The sequence below is a fragment of the Pantherophis guttatus genome, chromosome 3, assembly GCF_059756535.1.
Source record: "Pantherophis guttatus breed Tessera chromosome 3, ASM5975653v1, whole genome shotgun sequence".
Taxonomy (NCBI): domain Eukaryota; kingdom Metazoa; phylum Chordata; class Lepidosauria; order Squamata; family Colubridae; genus Pantherophis; species Pantherophis guttatus.
This window is the reverse complement of record NC_142065.1, coordinates 2,605,558-2,623,753: the sequence shown is the minus strand read 5'-3', so window position 1 is coordinate 2,623,753 and position 18,196 is coordinate 2,605,558. Positions and strand designations below refer to the sequence as shown.

Genomic DNA, 18,196 nt, shown 5'->3' with positions numbered 1-18,196 from the left:
GGGAGGGATCTTCTTGGTAGATCCTCCTCCTTTTCCTCCACCCATCTCCCTTCTTTCATCCATCCCTCATCTGTCCATCCATCCATCCATCTTAGATCTCCCCTGGATTTCAGCTCTGGACTGTAGAGGTCCATGGGGTTCAATGTGCATCTGCTTTGGTCCTTTTTGGGAGAAGCCCCTTAGCCTAGGAGAACAAGACACTGGATTTTGCAGGAGAAGCCTTGGAATTCTCCAAAGATGGATGAGATGCTGGCTTTCTGGAATGGTCTTCTCAATGATGGGGAACCATGGTTCCCAGCAACTACAGAAGCAATATTTCCATATCTAGAAATCCCTTTAGGTCAGTGTTTCTCAACTTTGGAAGCTTGAAGATGGGTGGACTTCAACTCCCAGAATCCCCCAGCCAGCAACGCTCGCTGGGGGATTCTGGGAGTTGAAGTCCACCCATCTTCAAGCTACCAAGGTTGAGAAACACTGCTTTAGGTAAAGGTAAAGGTTCCCCTCGCACATACGTGCTAGTCGTTCCTGACTCTAGAGGGCGGTGCTCATCTCCGTTTCAAAGCCGAAGAGCCAGCGCTGCCCAAAGACGTCTCCGTGATCATGTGGCCGGCATGACTCAACGCCAAAGGCGCACGGAACGCTGTTCCCTTCCCACCAAAGGTGGTACCTATTTTTCTACTTGCATTTTTTACCTGCTTTCGAACTGCTAGGTTGGCAGAAGCTGGGACAAGTCACGGGAGCTCACCCCGTTACGCGGCACCAGGGATTTGAACCGCCGAACTGCCCACCTTTCGATCGACAAGCTCAGCGTCTTAGCCACTGAGCCACCGCGTCCCTTTAGGGTTTCTAAATTTTGGGAAATTCTTGGAAACGACTGCAGGTAGTTCTCGGCTTTACGACCATCATTGAGCCCAAAGTTTCTGTGGCCGAGTTTGTTCCATGAGATGTGCCCCATTTTGCGACCTTTCTTGCCGCAGTCGTTAAGTGAATCACTGCAGTTGTGAGTCACACGGTTGTTAAGTGAACCTGGCTACTCCGTTGACTTTTGTGGGTCAGATGGTCACAAAAGGGATCACTTGACCCCCGTGATTCCCAAAAGGGAGGGATCACTGCGACGGTCATAAATATGAGTCAGTTGCCAAGGGGCTGAATTTCGATCACATGGAATGCTGCAACGGTCGTAAATTTGAGGACCAATCACAGGTCACTTTTTTCAGTGCCATTGTAACTTTGAATGGTCACTAAAAACGGTCGTAAGATGAGGGCTATCCATAGTATATTAATTTCAATATAGATGGAATCAGTGGTGAAATGTAAAATTTGTTACTACCGGTTCTGTGGGCGTGGCTTGGTGGTGGGGATAATATGACTGAGTGGGCGTGGCCAACTTTTTTTTTTTTTACTTTTAAAACCATTTTTTCTACAACCTCTTAGGTTGTAGAAAAAATGCTTTTAAAAGCCTCTGACGATCCCAGCTGAGTTGCCTGATTGGCAAAAGCTTTTTTTTTTAAAAAAAAAATCCTCTGATGATCCCATCTGACTTGCCTGATCAGCCGAGGCTTTTAAAAACATTTTTTTTCTATAACCTCTTCGGCCGAAGAGGTTGTAGAAAAAATGCTTTTAAAAGCCTCTGATGATCCCAGCTGAGCCACGTTATCATCAGAGGCTTTTTTTTTTTTTTTTACTTTTAAAAGCATTTTTTTTGGCCAAAGAGATTGAGAAAGAATTTTATGCAAGTTTTGGTGCTAATTATCTCTTCCTCATCAACCTTAGGTGGTTCCTGACAGGCATAAGCCGAAAGGATGCTGAGCGTCACTTATTGGCTCCGGGAAATTTTATCGGCTCGTTCATGATCCGAGACAGTGAAACAAGCAAAGGTAGGAGCCAAAAACACGAAGAATGGCTGCAGGAACTGGGTTTGGCTAGTCCAGAGAAAAGAAGGACTAGGGGAGACATGATAGCAGTCTTCCAATATCTCAGGGGCTGCCCCAAGGAAGAGGGAGTCAAGCTATTCTCCAAAGCACCTGAAGGCAGGACAAGAAGCGATGAATGGAAGCTTATCAAGGAGAGAAGCAACCAGGAATTAAGGAGAAATTTCCTGACAGTTTGAACAATTAACCAGTGGAACTGCTTGCCACTCACTCAACAACTGTCTTGCTTAGCCACCGACATTTTGGTCTCAATTGTGGTCGCAGGAATAGAATACAGCTGAAAAGGGACCTTGGAGGTCTTCTAGTCCAGCCCCCTGCTGAGGCAGGAGAACCTATAACCATTTCAAAGTTGAAGACTCTGCATATTTAGTCAGGGTGCAAAATGCTTGTGTGAGTGACACTTTGCATCTGTCCACATCAGTGGTGAAATCTAAAATTTGTTACTACCGGTTCTGTGGGCGTGGCTTGGTGGGGGGGGCGGTAATGTGACTGGGTGGGCATGGCCATTTTTTTTTTTTTTACTTTTAAAATCATTTTTTCTACAACCTCTTCGGCGAAGAGGTTGTAAAAAAATGCTTTCAAAAGGCTCTGACGATCCAAGCTGAGTTGCCTGATCGGCAGAGGCAATTATAAGAAAAAAAAGCCTCTGCCGATCAGGCAACTCAGCTTGGATCATCAGAGACTCTTAAAAGCATTTTTTCTACAACCTCTGAAGAGGTTGTAGAAAAAATGCTTTTAAAAGCCTTTGACGATCCCAGCTGAGCCGCGCGATCATCAGAGGCTTTTTTTTTACTTTTAAAAGCATTTTTTCGGCTGAAGAGGTTGTAGAAAAAATGCTTTTAAAAGTTTAAAAAAAAAGCCTCTCATGATTGCATGGCTCAGCTGGGCATGGAGTGGGGGCAGGGATTTTTGCTACCGGTTCTCCGAACCACCCGCCTCCATCGCTACCGGATCGTACGATCCGGTCCGAACCGGAAGCATTTCACCCCTGGTCCACATGTACTTCCCTTTTGAGAGGTAGATATAAAAATAATTGTCCTCACTTCTCGTTCCTCTTTCTCTCTGTCCTGCTCCAGGGAGTTACTCCCTCTCCATCCGAGACTTTGATTCCCAAGCCAAAATGGATGTGGTGAAACACTACAAGATTCGAACCTTGGACAACGGGGGCTTCTACATCTCCACCCGGAGCAACTTCAGCACTCTGCAGGAACTGGTCAGCCATTATAAAGGTGAGTCCTGCAAATCTGGCAGCTGCTGAGCCAGTTTCCGTCCGTCCGTTGGCTCCAAAAGGGGTTTAAAAAAAATCAGCCCCTTTTGACAGACGAGGAACTGGGGTCGGAAGAGGGCGACACGGCCTCTTGGTGTGTGGGAATGGCCTTGGGAGACCGGAGGAAGAGCTGCAGTCTATGCAGCAAACAGACAAGACAGGGGTCTCCAAAATGGGCAGCTTTAAAACTTGTGGACTTCAACTCCCCGAATTCCTCTGCCAGAATGCTAACAAACTTTAAGATGGGTGGACTTCAACTCCCAGAATTCCCTAGCCAGCACATCTTAAAGACCCCCTCCCCCCGTCTTAAATGTTTTATTAGCATGCTGGCTGAGGAATTGTGGGTGTTGAAATCCACAAGTTTTAAAAGTGGCCACGGTTGCAGACCTTCTGGCTGGGGAATTCTGGGAGTTGGTCCACAAGTCTTAAAGTGGCCATGTTTGGAGACCCCTGAGATAAGAGGCTGCTGAGCCCACGGCAGGAAAGGGTCATGGCCAGCATCTGATAAAGGACCCTCCCTAGTTTCTTCGGCTGTAAAGGTGACAAGGCAAATTTCTCTCTCTCTCTCTCTCTCTCTCTCTCCCTCTCTCTCTTGCTCTCTTTCCTCTTTTCTTTCTCTCCCACTTTTTCTCTGTCTCTCGCTCTTTCTCTGTTCCTCTCTATTTTTCTTTTCCTCTCTCTCTTTCTCTGTTCCTGTCTCTTTCTTTCTGCCTCACCTTCTCTCTGTTTTTCTCTTCTCTCTCTCTCTGTCTCTGTCTGTCTGTCTCTTTCTCTCTGTCTCACTTTTTCTGTTTTTCTCTTTTCTCTCTCTCTCCCTCTCTTGCTCTCTTGCTTCTTTTCTTTCTTCCCACTTTCTCTGTGTCTCTCGCTCTTTCTCTGTTCCTCTCTCTTTTTCTTTTCCTTTCTCTCTTTCTCTCTCTTTCTCTGTTCCTGTCTCTTTCTCTCTGCCTCACCTTCTCTCTGTTTTTCTCTTCTCTCTTTCTCTCTGTCTCACTTTTTCTGTTTTTCTCTTTTCTCTCTCTCTCCCTCTCTTGCTCTCTTGCATTCTTTCCTCTTTTCTTTCTCTCCCACTTTCTCTGTGTCTCTCTCTCTTTCTCTGTTCCTCTCTCTCTTTCTCTGTTCCTCTCTCTCTTTCTCTCTGCCTCACTTTCTCTGTTTTTCTCTTCTCTCTCTCTCTCTTTCTCTGTCTCTCTCTCTCTTGTATTTCTGGGTGTGCCCTTAGACTCAGCTATTTCCCAGTGAACTTCAACTCCCAGAATCCCCCAGCCAGCATGTTAATAAAGTTTAAGGTGGGTGGCTGGCTGGGGAATTGTGGGAGTTGAAGTCCACCCATCTTAAAGTTGGCAAGTTGAGAAACACAAGTTTAGAAAAATGTCATCCCCACTCCTGCAATCTCCTCTGGGCTCTCTTTCAGGAAAAGCTGATGGATTATGCCAGAAGCTGACCCACCCCTGCGTGTTGCCGAAGCCCGAAAAGCCCTGGGAGAAGGATGCCTGGGAAATCCCCAGGAGCTCCCTGAAACTGGAGAAGAAGTTGGGCGCCGGACAGTTTGGAGAAGTCTGGATGGGTAAGGTCACCTTTGATTGGATAAGACCGACCTTCTCAACTAGGCAATTTTGATTTTTCCATATGTCCTTTTGATTGCAAAGGCTACATAAGCACTTAAAACCCCCACCACAATTCCCAGAGGAGATCTTTCTTTTTCATCATTCATTCATTTATTCATTTCATTCACTCACTCACTCACTCACTCATTCATTCATTCATTCATTCACTCACGCATTCATTCATTCATTCATTCATTCACGCATTCATTCATTCACGCATTCATTCATTCACGCATTCACTCACGCATTCATTCATTCATTCATTCACGCATTCACGCATTCATTCATTTACTCACGCATTCATTCATTCACACATTCATTCATTCACACATTCATTCATTCATTCATTCCTTCACGTATTCATTCATTCATTCATTCATTCACGCATTCACTCACGCATTCATTCATTCATTCATTCACGCATTCACGCATTCATTCATTTACTCACGCATTCATTCATTCATTCATTCATTCACGCATTCACTCACGCATTCATTCATTCATTCATTCATTCATTCATTCATTCAGTCAGTCAGTCAGTCAGTCAGTCAGTCACGCATTCATTCATTCATTTACTCACGCATTCATTCATTCATTCATTCACGCATTCATTCATTTCAATTCAATTCAATTCACATGGTTGCCCATCTCAAATGGGAGACCCAGGGCAGTCCTTGGTGTCTCTGAACTTAGTGATTTTCTTGCAGATATTTCACGATGATGGAGGAGGAGGAGGAGGAGGAGGTGGAGGAGGAGGAAAGAAAGAAGGAAGGAAGGAAGGAAGGAGGAGGAGGAGGAGGACTGTAGGGTATTTGGTGCTCTCTGAGCTTGGTTCTTTTCTTGCAGCCATTTCATGACCCATCTAAGTAACATCATCAGTGCTAGAAGAGAATGGGCTTTGTTGCTACCTAGTTGGAGGATAAAACCTTTGGAAGAAAAGAACCATGCTCAGAGAGCACCAAGGACTCCTCAATTCAACCCCCAGCCACAAATATTCTCCTCTGTTGGAGGACCAGCCTTTGACACATCACCATATTTGCCTTTCCTTCTGGACTTGACGGGAATTGCAAATCACCAGCCTCTCGTTCTGCTCTAGGGCAGGTTAAGACCAGATTGCAAATCTGTCCTTCTAAACCAGAGGTGGGGAGCTATGTCCCCTTAAAGACTTGTGGACTTCAACTCCCAGAATTCCTGAGCTAGCATGGCAGCATGGCTGGCTGCGGAATTCTGGGAGTTGAAGTCCACAAGTCATAAAAGGGCCATAGCCACCATGGCTGGTTGAGGAATTCTGGGAGTTGAAGTCCACAAGTCATAAAAGGGCCATAGCCACCATAGTTGGCTGAGGAATTCTGGGAGTTGAAGTCCGCAAGTCATAAAGGGGCCATAACTTGCATGGCTGGCTGAGGAATTCTGGGAGTTGAAGTCCGCAAGTCATAAAGGGGCCATAACTTGCATGGCTGGCTGAGGAATTCTGGGAGTTGAAGTCCACAAGTCATAAAAGGGCCATAGCCACCATAGTTGGCTGAGGAATTCTGGGAGCTGAAGTCCAGAAGTCATGAAAGGGGCATAGCCACCATGGCTGATTGAGGAATTCTGGGAGCTGAAGTCCAGAAGTCATGAAAGGGGCATAGCCACCATGGCTGGCTGAGGAATTCTGGGAGTTGAAGTCCACAAGTCATAAAGGGGCCATCGTTCCCCACCCGTGTTCTAAAGCATGGCTTTCCCGCTTCCACAGCCACCTATAACGCCCACACCAAAGTGGCGGTGAAGACCATGAAGCCGGGCAGCATGACGGTGACGGCCTTCCTTGAAGAGGCCAACATCATGAAGACCCTGCAGCATGACAAGCTGGTCAGACTCCATGCAGTGGTGACCAAAGAAGAGCCCATTTTTATCATCACCGAATTCATGGAGAAAGGTGAGAACCAGCATTCCACATCGTGGCCTATCTCGGCCTGGCACCCTCCAGATCTGTTGGGACTACAGGTCGTCCTCGACTTATGACCACAACCGAGCCCGAAATGTCTCAGCTTTCTTGCCACAGCTCTGAACTGAATCTTAATCTCTCTAAAAATATCACTCAGTTACATTTCTGTGAATTACAGGTAGTCCTCGGCTTACGACCACACAGTCGAGGCCAAAATCTCTGTCGCTGAGCGAGACAGTTGTTAAAGTGAGTTATGCCCCATTTTGCGACTTGTCTCGCCACAGTTGCTCAGGGAATCACTGCTGGGGGGAAGTTAGTTAGACGGTCGTTAAGTGAATCTGGCTTCCTCATGGACTTGGCTTGTCAGAAGGTTGCAAAAGGGGATCATGTGACCCGGGACACTACGACCGTCATAAATATGAGTCAGTAGCCAAGAGTCTGAATTTTGATCATGTGAGGATACTGCAGTGGTTGCAAGTGTGAAAAATGAGTCACTTTTTTTAGTGGCATTGTAACTTTGAACGGTCACTAAATGAATGGTCGTAAGTCGAGGACTACCGTGTTTCCCCGAAAACAAGACCCTGTCTTATATTTTTTGAACCCCAAAATAAGCGCTTGGCCTTATTTTCGGGGAGGTCTTATTATTTTGGGGTGCGTGGAGCAAGATGGGGTTCCTCTTGCCATCTTACCTGATTTCCAGCTCTGCGTTTATATATTTTCGGGGAGGGCTTATTTTTGAGTGGAGGCTTATTTTAGCACATGCACTCAAAATCCCGATTGGACTTATTATCAGGGGATGTCTTTTTTTCGGGGAAAGAGGGTACGTGTAGAATTAGAATTAGAATAAGAATAGAATGTAGGATAGAGTAGAGTAGAATAGAAAATAGAAAATAATACAAAATGGAATGGAATGGAATGGAATGGAATGGAATAGAATAGAATAGAATAGAATAGAATAGAATAGAATAGAATAGAATAGAATAGAATAGAATAGAATAGAATAGAATAGAAGCGAAGCGAATAGGAATAGGAATAGGAATATGTAGAATAGAATAGAATAGAATAGAATAGAATAGAATAGAATAGAATAGAATAGAATAGAATAGAATAGAATAGAATAGAATAGAATAGAAATATGAATTTTTTATTTGGTCAAGTGTGATTGGCCCAATTTGTCTCCGGTGCAGAATTTCTCAGTATACATACAAACAACAAGTGATAAATCATGATCATAGTCATCATAAATCGTAACACACAACGCTTAGTGATAGTCATAGGATACTGAATAAGCGATCAACATAAATCATACTAGGATGCTAATTAGATAAAACAATATAAACCGTAAGAATCAAGCGACAAAGTTAGAGTCTTAAGGAGAGAAGGAGACAGGTGAGAAAAAATAGGGAAGATGAGAAGAATAATTGTACACAGTCTTACTAGATAGTTCAACGGTGTTGTAGGAATGGGTTGTTTAACAAAGCGATGGCGTGGGGGGGGGGAACTGTCCTTGTGGAAGACAGGAGAAAAAGACAGACACTTCCGCTACCGTGTTTTGCTGAAAATAAGACCCTGTCTTATATTTTTTTGAATCACGAAATAAGCGCTTGGCCTTATTTTCGGGGAGGTCTTATTATTTTGGGGCGCGTGGAGCAAGACGGGGCTCCTCTTGCCGTCTTACCTGATTTCCAGCTCTGCCTCCCTAACCCTAACCAGAGGAAATTTATTTATTATTGTTTATTTATTGGTTCGATTTATATGCCGCCCTTTTCTGGAGACTCAGGGCGGCTTACAATGCGTTAAGCAATAGCCTTCATACTTTTGTATATACCTGCTTAGTAGGGCTTTCGCCCCCCACCCCCAAGCAGTGTTCTTTTTATATACAAAGTCAGCTTATTGCCCCCACAAACCGGGTCCTCATTTTACCTACCTCGGAAGGATGGAAGGCTGAGTCAACCTTGAACCTGGTGAGATTTGAACTTGCAGTAATTGCAGGCAGCTGGTGCGCCACCAAGGAAATGGTGGGGACCAGCTGTGCATGCGTTTAAATATTTTCGGGGACGGCTTATTTTTGGGAAGGGCTTATTTTAGCATATGCGCTCAAAAGTCCAATTGGGTTTATTATCAGGGGATGTCTTATTTTGGGGGAAACACGGTATTTCCAAGCCTTACCTGACAGCCCCAGTAAGCTTACACTCCTGAAAAAGAGAAAGTTTTTTTTTGGGGGGGGGGGGGTTGTCCCAGAAATGTCCCCCTTAACAGGTCTCCTCTGTCTCCACAGGCAGTTTGCTGGATTTCTTAAAAAGTGAGGAAGGCCAGCAGCAGCCCTTCCCCAAACTGATCGACTTCTCTGCTCAGGTGAGTGTTTGGAATAACGGAATAACAAGAGTTGGACGGCACCTTGAAGGTCATCTAGTCCAACCCCCTGCTTGAGCAGGAGTCCCAATGCTTTTCAACGCAGGACCCCCAACACCGATAATCAAGGCTCAATGCAGTATTTATTTAAACATACCGAAGGAATTCCCCTCTAGAAAATTATGGGAGGGACTCCTACAGCCAAAAATCGTATTAACACAATTCAGCAAAGAAGGAGAAAACGATACAATCATACATATGCATGGGGAATAGAGGATGTAAGCATAGATATTCATAATTGGCAAACCTCGGGTCATTTCCTGGCCCTTCTGCTACCCCCGTTTCCCCCCGAAATAAGATGTCCCCTGATAATGGGGATAATAATGGGGCCAAATTTATATATGTATATTTTAACTGTATTTTAATATTTGTACTTGATGTTTTTACTTGGCTGTTCACCGCCCTGAGTCCTCAGGGAGAAGGGCGGTATACAAATTCAAAATAAAATAAAATAAAATAAATAAATAATAAGCCCAATCGGGATTTTGAGCGCATGGCAATAAGGCCAAGTGCTTATTTCAGGGTTCAAAAAAATATAAGACAGGGTCTTATTTTCAGGGGAACACGGTAGATAGATAGATGGATGGATGGATGAATGGATGGATAGATATAGAAATAAATATCGCATATATATGAGATAGATAGATAGATAGATAGATAGATAGATGGATGGATGGATGGATGGATGGATGGATGGATGGATGGATGGATGGATGGATGGATGGATATAGAAATAAATATCGCATATATATGATAGATAGATAGATAGATAGATAGATAGATAGATAGATAGATAGATAGATGGATGGATGGATGGATGGATGGATGGATGGATGGATGGATGGATGGATATAGAAATAAATATCGCATATATATGATAGATAGATAGATAGATAGATAGATAGATAGATAGATAGATAGATGGATGGATGGATGGATGGATGGATGGATGGATGGATGGATGGATGGGTGGGTGGGTGGGTGGATGGATATAGAAATAAATATCACATATATATGATAGATAGATAGATAGATAGATAGATAGATAGATAGATAGACAGACAGACAGACAGACAGACAGACAGACAGACAGACAGACAGACAGACACCCGGTTTCCCCCAAAAGAAGACCTCCCCTGATAATAAGCCCAATTGGGCTTTTGAGCGCATGGCAATAAGGCCAAACGCTTATTTCAGGGTTCAAAAAAATATAAAACAGGGCCTTATTTTTGGGGAAACACGGTATTACATTTTCAAGAAAGAATTGCAGGTAATCCTTGATTTATGGCCACAATTGAGCCCAAAATTTCCGTGGCTAAGCGAGACAGCTGTTAGGCAAGTTTTGCCTGATTGTACAGCCTTTCTTGCCACGGTTGTTAAGTGAGTAACATGGTCATTAAGGTCGCAAGGTCGCAAAAAGGGGATCATGTGACCCCGGGACGCTGCGACCGTCATAATTTCTCAACTTTTTACGACGTTTGTTAAGTGAATCAATGCAGTCGTGAAGTAAGTAACCTGGTCGTTCAGCGAATCTGGTTTCCCCCGTGGACTTTGCTCGTTGCAAGGTCTCCAAAGGACTCTGGGCCACTCCAACCGTCATAACTATGAGTCGGTGGCCAAGCATCTGAATTTCGAGCAGGCGACCGCATGGAGAGAATGCAACGGCCACAAGTGGCTTATTTTCAGTGCCGTTGCAATTTCGGTCACTAAATGAATCATCGTAAGTCGAGGACTAGCTGTAGAGGACTCTGGTAAAATCAATCCTAAAAGAGGTGGGGGGATTTTTTCCAGATTTTTTCCCCCTTTAATGGAGCTGTCCGTCCCGCTTGCAGGTGGCCGAAGGCATGGCGTTCATCGAGCAGAGGAACTATATCCATCGTGACCTCAGAGCTGCCAACATTTTAGTCTCGGCCCTCCTGGTGTGCAAGATTGCGGACTTCGGCCTGGCCCGAGTGATAGACGACAACGAATACACTGCACGGGAAGGTACAAAGCCAACACAACAATAGAATAGAATAGAATAGAATAGAATAGAATAGAATAGAATAGAATAGAATAGAATAGAATAGAATAGAATAGAATAGAATAGAATAGAATAGAATAGAATATTGGAATGAAGAATAGAATAGAGTACAATAGAGTAGAAAAGAGTAGAAAAGAGAATGGAATGGAATGGAAGAATAGAGTAGAGTAGAATAGATAAGAATAGAGTAGAATAGAATAGAGAATGGAATGGAATGGAAGAATAGAATAGAAAAGAACAGAACAAAACAGAACAGAACTTTGGAATGACGAATAGAATAGAATAGAATATTGGAATGAAGAATACAATAGAGTAGAGTATTATTATTATTTATTATTATTCCTATTTCTATGCCGCCCACTCTCCGAGGACTCTGGGCGGCTTACACCAAAGACAGTCTACTAAATAGCATATTGCCCCCAAACAATCTGGGTCCTCATTTTACCCACCTCGGAAGGATGGAAGGCTGAGTCAACCTTGAGCCTGGTGAGATTTGATCCGCTGATCTGCTGAACTAGCAGTCAGCTGAAGTAGCTGCAGTACTGCACCCTAATCACTGCGCCACCTCGGCTCATAATAGTAGAGTAGAGTAGAGTAGAGTAGGGTAGAATAGGGTACAGAATACAGAATGGAATGGAATGGAAGAATAGAATAGAATAGAATAGAATAGAATAGAATAGAATAGAATAGAATAGAATAGAATAGAATAGAATAGAATAGAATATTGGAATGAAGAGTACAATAGAGTAGAATAGAGAATGGAATGAATGGAATGGAATGGAATAGAACAGAACAGAACAGAACAGAACAGAACAGAACAGAACAGAACAGAACAGAACAGAACAGAATAGAATAGAATAGAATAGAATAGAATAGAATAGAATTCTTTATTAGCCAAGTGTGATTGGATACACAAGGAATTTGTCCTGGTGCATACACTCTCTAGTATGCCTCCTTCACTTTTATGGAGAATGTAGATTAATTAGATTTTAACGCCGAGCCTCCCCAATCGGAGAGCCTGGGAGATGACCTTGGGGTCCCTGCGGGATGGGAGTGAGTCTCCAGCATTTCCAAAGAAGTGACAATTGGGACAATTGGGGAGGTGGGATCTGTAGGATGTGGTCGAAAAAGTCAAGATGGCGGCCACAGGATGCAATCAAAGCAGGGGTGAAATGCTTCCAGTTCGGACAGGATCGCCCGATCCGGTAGCGATGGCGGCGGATGATACGGAGAACCGGTAGCAAAAATCTCTGCGCCCCCCCCCCATGCCCAGCTGAGCCGCGCAATCATCAGAGGCTTTTATTTTTAAAAGCATTTTTTTCTACAACCTCTTCGGCCGAAAAAATGCTTTTAAAAGTAAAAAAAAAGCCTCTGATGATCGCGCGGCTCAGTTGGGATCGTCAGAAGCTTTTCAAAGCATTTTTTTCTGCAACCCCTTCGGCCGAAGAGGTTGTAGGAAAAAAAAATGCCTTTAAAAGCCTCTGGCGATCCCAGCTGACTTGCCTGATCGTCAGAAGCTTCTAAAACAGGGGTGTGCAAATATGGCCCCTTTATGACCTGTGGACTTCAACTCCCAGAATTCCTGAGACAGCCAAGCTGGCTCAGGAATTCTGGGAGTTGAAGTCCAAATGTTGTAAAAGGGCCAAAGTTGCCCACCCCTGTTCTAAAAGCATTTTTTTCTGCAAGCTCTTAAGGTTGTAGAAAAAATGCTTTTAAAAGTAAAAAAAAAAAAAAAAAGTTGGCCACGCCCACCCAGTCACATTAACCCCCCCACACCAAGCCACGCCCACAGAATTGGTAGTAACAAATTTTAGATTTCACCCCTGAATCAAAGGTCTGTCCTTTGGCGTCCCTGGAGGATTTTAAGAAGAGACTGGACAGCCATTTGTCGAATGGTTTAGAGGGTTGGACTAGAAGACCTCCACGGCCCCTTTCAGCTCTATTCTTCTGTTATTCTGCCCAACTAAATATGGAGAAAGGGAAGATATTTGCAGGAAAAGGAAAGCCACTTTTTTATTCAAGTATTTTATTTTTTTAAGATTTGATAATTCATCTTCCTGTCCCCTGCCCCCCACCCTTCAGCGGGGCAAGGAGAAAAATGCCATACAGGATTAGAAGGATCAGGGAACATATCCCGCAAACCTCCTTCTTCTTATTTTCCCCACAACAACAATCCTGTGAAGTAGGTTGGTCTGAGAAAGAGTGGCCCAAAGTCACCAAGTTGGCTATCGTGCATATGGCAGGACTAGAACTCACCGTCTCCTGGTGATTGGCCCAAAGTCACCCAGCTGGCTTTCATGCCTAAGGCGAGACTAGAACTCACCGTCTCCTGGTGATTGGCCCAAAGTCACCCAGCCAACTTTCATGCCTAAGGCAGGACTAGAACTCACCGTCCCTGTCTTTCTCTCTGGTACCTTCCCCATTAAACTAAACTGATAACATAATCCAGCTGCCGTTTTCAGGCTAAATCTAACTATCTTGGTTTGGACTTTTTGGCAGGCGCCAAGTTCCCCATCAAGTGGACTGCCCCCGAAGCGATCAATTACGGCTCCTTCACCATAAAGTCCGACGTGTGGTCCTTCGGGATCTTGCTGATGGAGATCATCACCTACGGGCAGACTCCGTATCCAGGTGTGTAGCCAGAAAGGTTGCTCCCCACCCCCCGAAAACTCTTACGATAGCAATAGCAATTGCACTTAGACTTATATACCGATTCACAGTGGTTTACAGCTCTCTCTAAGCCAGTGTTTCTCAACCTTGGAAGCTTGAAGATGGGTGGACTTCAACTCCCAGAATCCCCCAGCCAGGAAGGAGGGAGGAGAGGAAAGAGAAGAAAGAAAGAAAGAAAGAAAGAAAGAAAGAAAGAAAGAAAGAAAGAAAGAAAGAAAGAAAGAAAGAAAGAGAAAGAAAGGAGAGGAAAGAAAAAGGAAGGAGGTAGGAGAGGAAAGAGAAGAAAGAAGAGAGGAAGGGAGAGAGAGAGGAAGGAAGGAAGGAGAGGAAAGAAAAAGGAAGGAAAGGAAAGAGAGGAGAAGAAAGAAAAGAAAGGAAAGAAAGAGAGGAGAGGAAGGAAAAAGGAAGGAGGGAGGAGAGGAAAGAGAAGAAAGAAGAGAGGAAGGGAGAGAGAGAAAGGAAGGAAGGAAGGAGAGGAAAGAAAAAGGAAGGAAAGGGGGAGGAGAGGAAAGAGAAGAAAGCAAGAAAGGAGAGGAAGGAAAAAGAAAGGAGGGAGGAGAGGAAAGAGAAGAAAGAAGAGAGGAAGGGAGAGACAGAAAGAAAGAAAGAAAGAAAGAAAGAAAGAAAGAAAGAAAGAAAGGAGAGGAAAGAAAAAGGAAGGAAAGGAAGGAGGGAGGAGAGGAAAGAAGAAAGAAGAGAGGAAGGGAGAGAGAGAGAAAGAAAGGAAGGAAGGAAGGAGAGGAAAGAAAAAGGAAGGAAAGGAAGGAGGGAGGAGAGGAAAGAGAAGAAAGAAGAGAGGAAGGGAGAGAGAGAAAGAAAGAAAGGAAGGAAGGAGAGGAAAGAAAAAGGAAGGAAAGGAAGGAGGGAGGAAAGAGAAGAAAAAGAAAAGAAAAGAAAAGAAAAGAAAAGAAAAGAAAAGAAAAGAAAGAAATGCCTTTTTTTGCAAAGGTGTCCAATCTTGGCAACTTTAAGATTTGTGGACGTGTGGCTGGCTGGGGGAATTCTGGGAGATGAAGTCCACAAGTCTTAAAGGGACCAAGGTTGGAGACCCCTGTTTTTTCAGCCTTCTCTCCCCAGCATCTCTTGGTCCTTAAGACAAACCTGCCCTTCTTGGGAAGAACTGTCGCAGGCCAAAGAATTTGGGGGGGGGTGTCAGGGCTAAGTCACAGCTCAAGGAATTTGGGGTTCAACTTTCAGCAAAGAGAGGAGGAGGAGGGGGACGTGTCTGGGGTCACTGGCGGACTTTACACGGCTGGTCTGCAATGGTGGGCCGTGGCCCGGCCTGGTTTTTAGCAAGAAAGCTAAAAAAAAAAAAATACCCTTGATTAAACAACGCACGTTGTGTCCCTCGGAGAGGAAGCAGGTGTCAAAACACGCCTTGCGACCCAATGTGGACACAATGAGGTGTGATAACGCAACGCACACATTTCCCCATTTTGCTAAGTTTGCTTAGGAACGCACACTTGTGATCCTTGCGTTCAAGACGGAAAGACCCGTTATAAAAAAAAATCACTATGAATTTTTAACATTTGAACGGAAAAAGGTTTTGTGGGAGGGTCTTTTCCCACACCGAGTGGACGACACCGTAGCGTTGTCAAAGGAAACACATCGTTGCAACACACAATTTCCACAACTACACACTAATGCTGTGGGCCAACGCTTCCGGGGGTTGCAAGACGACGGTGGCCACGTAAAGCTTTAATACGCTGTTCCTTAATGCTTCTTCTCATTCTCATCTCACAACGAAATCTCTAGAGCAGTGTTTCTCAACCTTGGAAGCTTGAAGATGGGTGGACTTCAACTCCCAGAATCCCCCAGCCAGCAGCGCTGGCTGGGGGATTCTGGGAGTTGAAGTCCACCCATCTTCAAGCTTCCAAAGTTGAGAAACACTGCTCTAAAGTAACATGCAACCTTGGCCTTTCCCCAAACATTTCTTGTGCTATGGTCCTCGAGTTATGACCATAAGGGGGTGGGGGCTGCCCAACATGGTCATACTCATGATAGTCGTAGAGCAGGTTGATCATCTTTAGAAGGGTGTGGGGTTTGCAGAGAGGAGGAGGAGGAGCAGGAGGAGAATTGTGGGGTCCTTGGAGTTCTCTGCGAATGGTTGTTTTCTGGCAGACGTTTCATGACCAAACTAGGGAACGTCATCAGGGCTAGAAGGGTGTGGGGTTTTGGAGAGCTCTGTAAACCCCACTCCCTTCTATTCCTGAGGATGTTACCTAGTTGGGTAATGAAATGTCTGGAAAAAGTCAACCGAGCTCAGACAGCACCAAAGATCCCACAGTCCTCCTCCTCCTCCTCCTCCTCCTCCTCCTCTCTGTAAACTATACTCCCTTCTAGCACTGATGATGTTACCTAGTTGGGTAATGAAATGTCTGGAAAAATTCAACCGAGCTCAGACAGCACCAAAGATCCAACAGTCCTCCTCCTCCTCCTCCTCCTCCTCCTCCTCCTCCTCTCTGTAAACTACACTCCCTTCTAGCACTGATGATGTTACCTAGTTGGGTAATGAAATGTCTGGAAAAATTCAACCGAGCTCAGACAGCACCAAAGATCCAACAGTCCTCCTCCTCCTCCTCCTCCTCCTCCTCCTCTCTGTAAACTACACTCCCTTCTAGCACTGATGGTGTTACCTAGTTGGGTAATGAAATCTCTGCAAAAAAACAACAAAACACAGCACCAGATCCAACAGTTCTCCTCCTCCTCCTCCTCTTCCTCCTGTCCTCAAATTCTCACTCCCTTCTAGCACTGATAACATTACTTATCTTGGTAATGAAATTTCTGCAAAACAACCACCAAGCTCAGAGGGCACTAAGGATCCCACAGTCCTCCTCCTCCTCTCCCCTTTCCTCTCATGTCTTCCTCCTCCTCCCCCCTTCTAGCATTGATGATGTTACCTAGTTGGGTCATGAAATGTCCACCAGAAAACAACCCAGCTCAGAGAGCACTCAGGAGCCCACAAGGTCATGCCAGCCTGACTGTGCCAATGATTTTACTGATTTTTGGACCACTGACAAGTCCCTAGGACAGAGGCACCATTTATTTATTTATTTATTTTATTTTATTTTTGAATTTATATACCGCCCTTCTCCCTAAGGACTCAGGGCGGTGTACACCCATGTAAAAGCATAGACTACAAATATTAAAATACCATTAAAAGATATATATAAATTTGGCCCCATAATTAAAAACAGTAACAAACCAATTAAAACATTTAAAAAGTGTTAGGCCAGCCCGGCTTGCTGGAAAAAGAAAGTTTTAAGGGCACGGCGGAAGGCACAGAGGTCCTGGATTCTCCTTATCTCTGGGGGCAGCTGATTCCATGACCTGCAGGAACCCCCTTTTCTCTTCTCTGATAGCTTCCGAGTTATGTTTCACGTCAGGATGTTCAACCCGTCTCTTTCTTTGTCTACAATGCAGGGAGGACAAATTTGGAAGTGATGCGTGCGCTCGAGCGTGGCTACCGGATGCCACGTCCCCAGGACTGCCCGCAGGAGCTCTACGAGATCATGATGAGGTGTTGGAAGCAGAAACCGGAAGATCGTCCCACCTTTGAGTACATCCAGAGCATCCTGGAGGATTTTTTCACCGGCACGGAAAAGCAGTACCAGCAACAGCCTTAGAAGGGATGCCTCGTGGCCACACCGGTGTTGCCGGCCTCCTGCAGTACCGTGAGGCCTCAGAGGTGGAAGGTTTTGGCTTGGAGAATCTGTGGTTTAGAGGGAAGAGACTTTTTCCTTCGTGCCAACATGGCTGGTTTGCAAACCCAGTTGGATTAAGGAACTGAATTAAGCAAACACTTTGGTCTTCCCTGCAAACCAATCGGACTGCCGTCGGCAGAAACCGCTTCAAAGATGGAAGGCATTTTTATCTTTGACGGCGGTTGTGAAGCCACAACGTTCTGGTGGAAGTTCCCGGAGGGATGTGTGTGAACAGAAAGCGTCTGTCCGTATGAGAGAAATTGTGTGTGTACATATAAGGGAGGGAGGGAAGGAGGGAGCGAGAGAGAGAGAGAGAGGAGGGAGAGAAAGAGAAAAGAGGAAAACAGAGAGAATGTGAAACAGCAAGAGAAAAAGAGAGAAGAAAAGAAAAAGAAGAGAAAGAGAGAGAGAGAAATAAATAAATATATGGTGTACTTTGGATCAGGGGGTCTCCAACCTTGGCAACTTTTAAGACTTGTGGACTTCAACTCCCAGAATTCCCCAGCCAGCTTTGACTGCAGGTAGTCCTCGACTTATGACCACAATTGAGCCCGTAATTTCTGTTGCTGAGCGAGACCGTTGTTAAGGGAGCGTTGTCCCACTTTACGACCTTTCGTGGCACGGTTGTTAAGCAAATCAGTTCAGTTAGTGACAC

The 18,196-nt window shown here is 44.8% G+C and overlaps 1 protein-coding gene across 3 annotated transcripts in view; it reads left to right on the top strand.

Annotated features, from left to right (window-relative positions):
• HCK (HCK proto-oncogene, Src family tyrosine kinase) overlaps nt 1-17,915 on the top strand; it is a 43,064-nt gene extending 25,149 nt beyond the window's left edge. For all 3 annotated transcript variants that reach the window (XM_087888938.1, XM_087888940.1, XM_087888939.1), the window contains exons 6-13: nt 1,774-1,877; nt 3,008-3,160; nt 4,613-4,765; nt 6,541-6,723; nt 9,011-9,087; nt 10,977-11,130; nt 13,667-13,798; nt 17,261-17,915. In XM_087888938.1, coding sequence (XP_087745064.1) covers nt 1,774-1,877; nt 3,008-3,160; nt 4,613-4,765; nt 6,541-6,723; nt 9,011-9,087; nt 10,977-11,130; nt 13,667-13,798; nt 17,261-17,463 — 1,159 coding nt within the window. In that variant the 3' untranslated portion in view covers nt 17,464-17,915. The remainder of the gene's footprint in view (nt 1-1,773; nt 1,878-3,007; nt 3,161-4,612; nt 4,766-6,540; nt 6,724-9,010; nt 9,088-10,976; nt 11,131-13,666; nt 13,799-17,260) is intronic.
• The last annotated feature ends 281 nt before the right edge of the window (nt 17,916-18,196 follow it).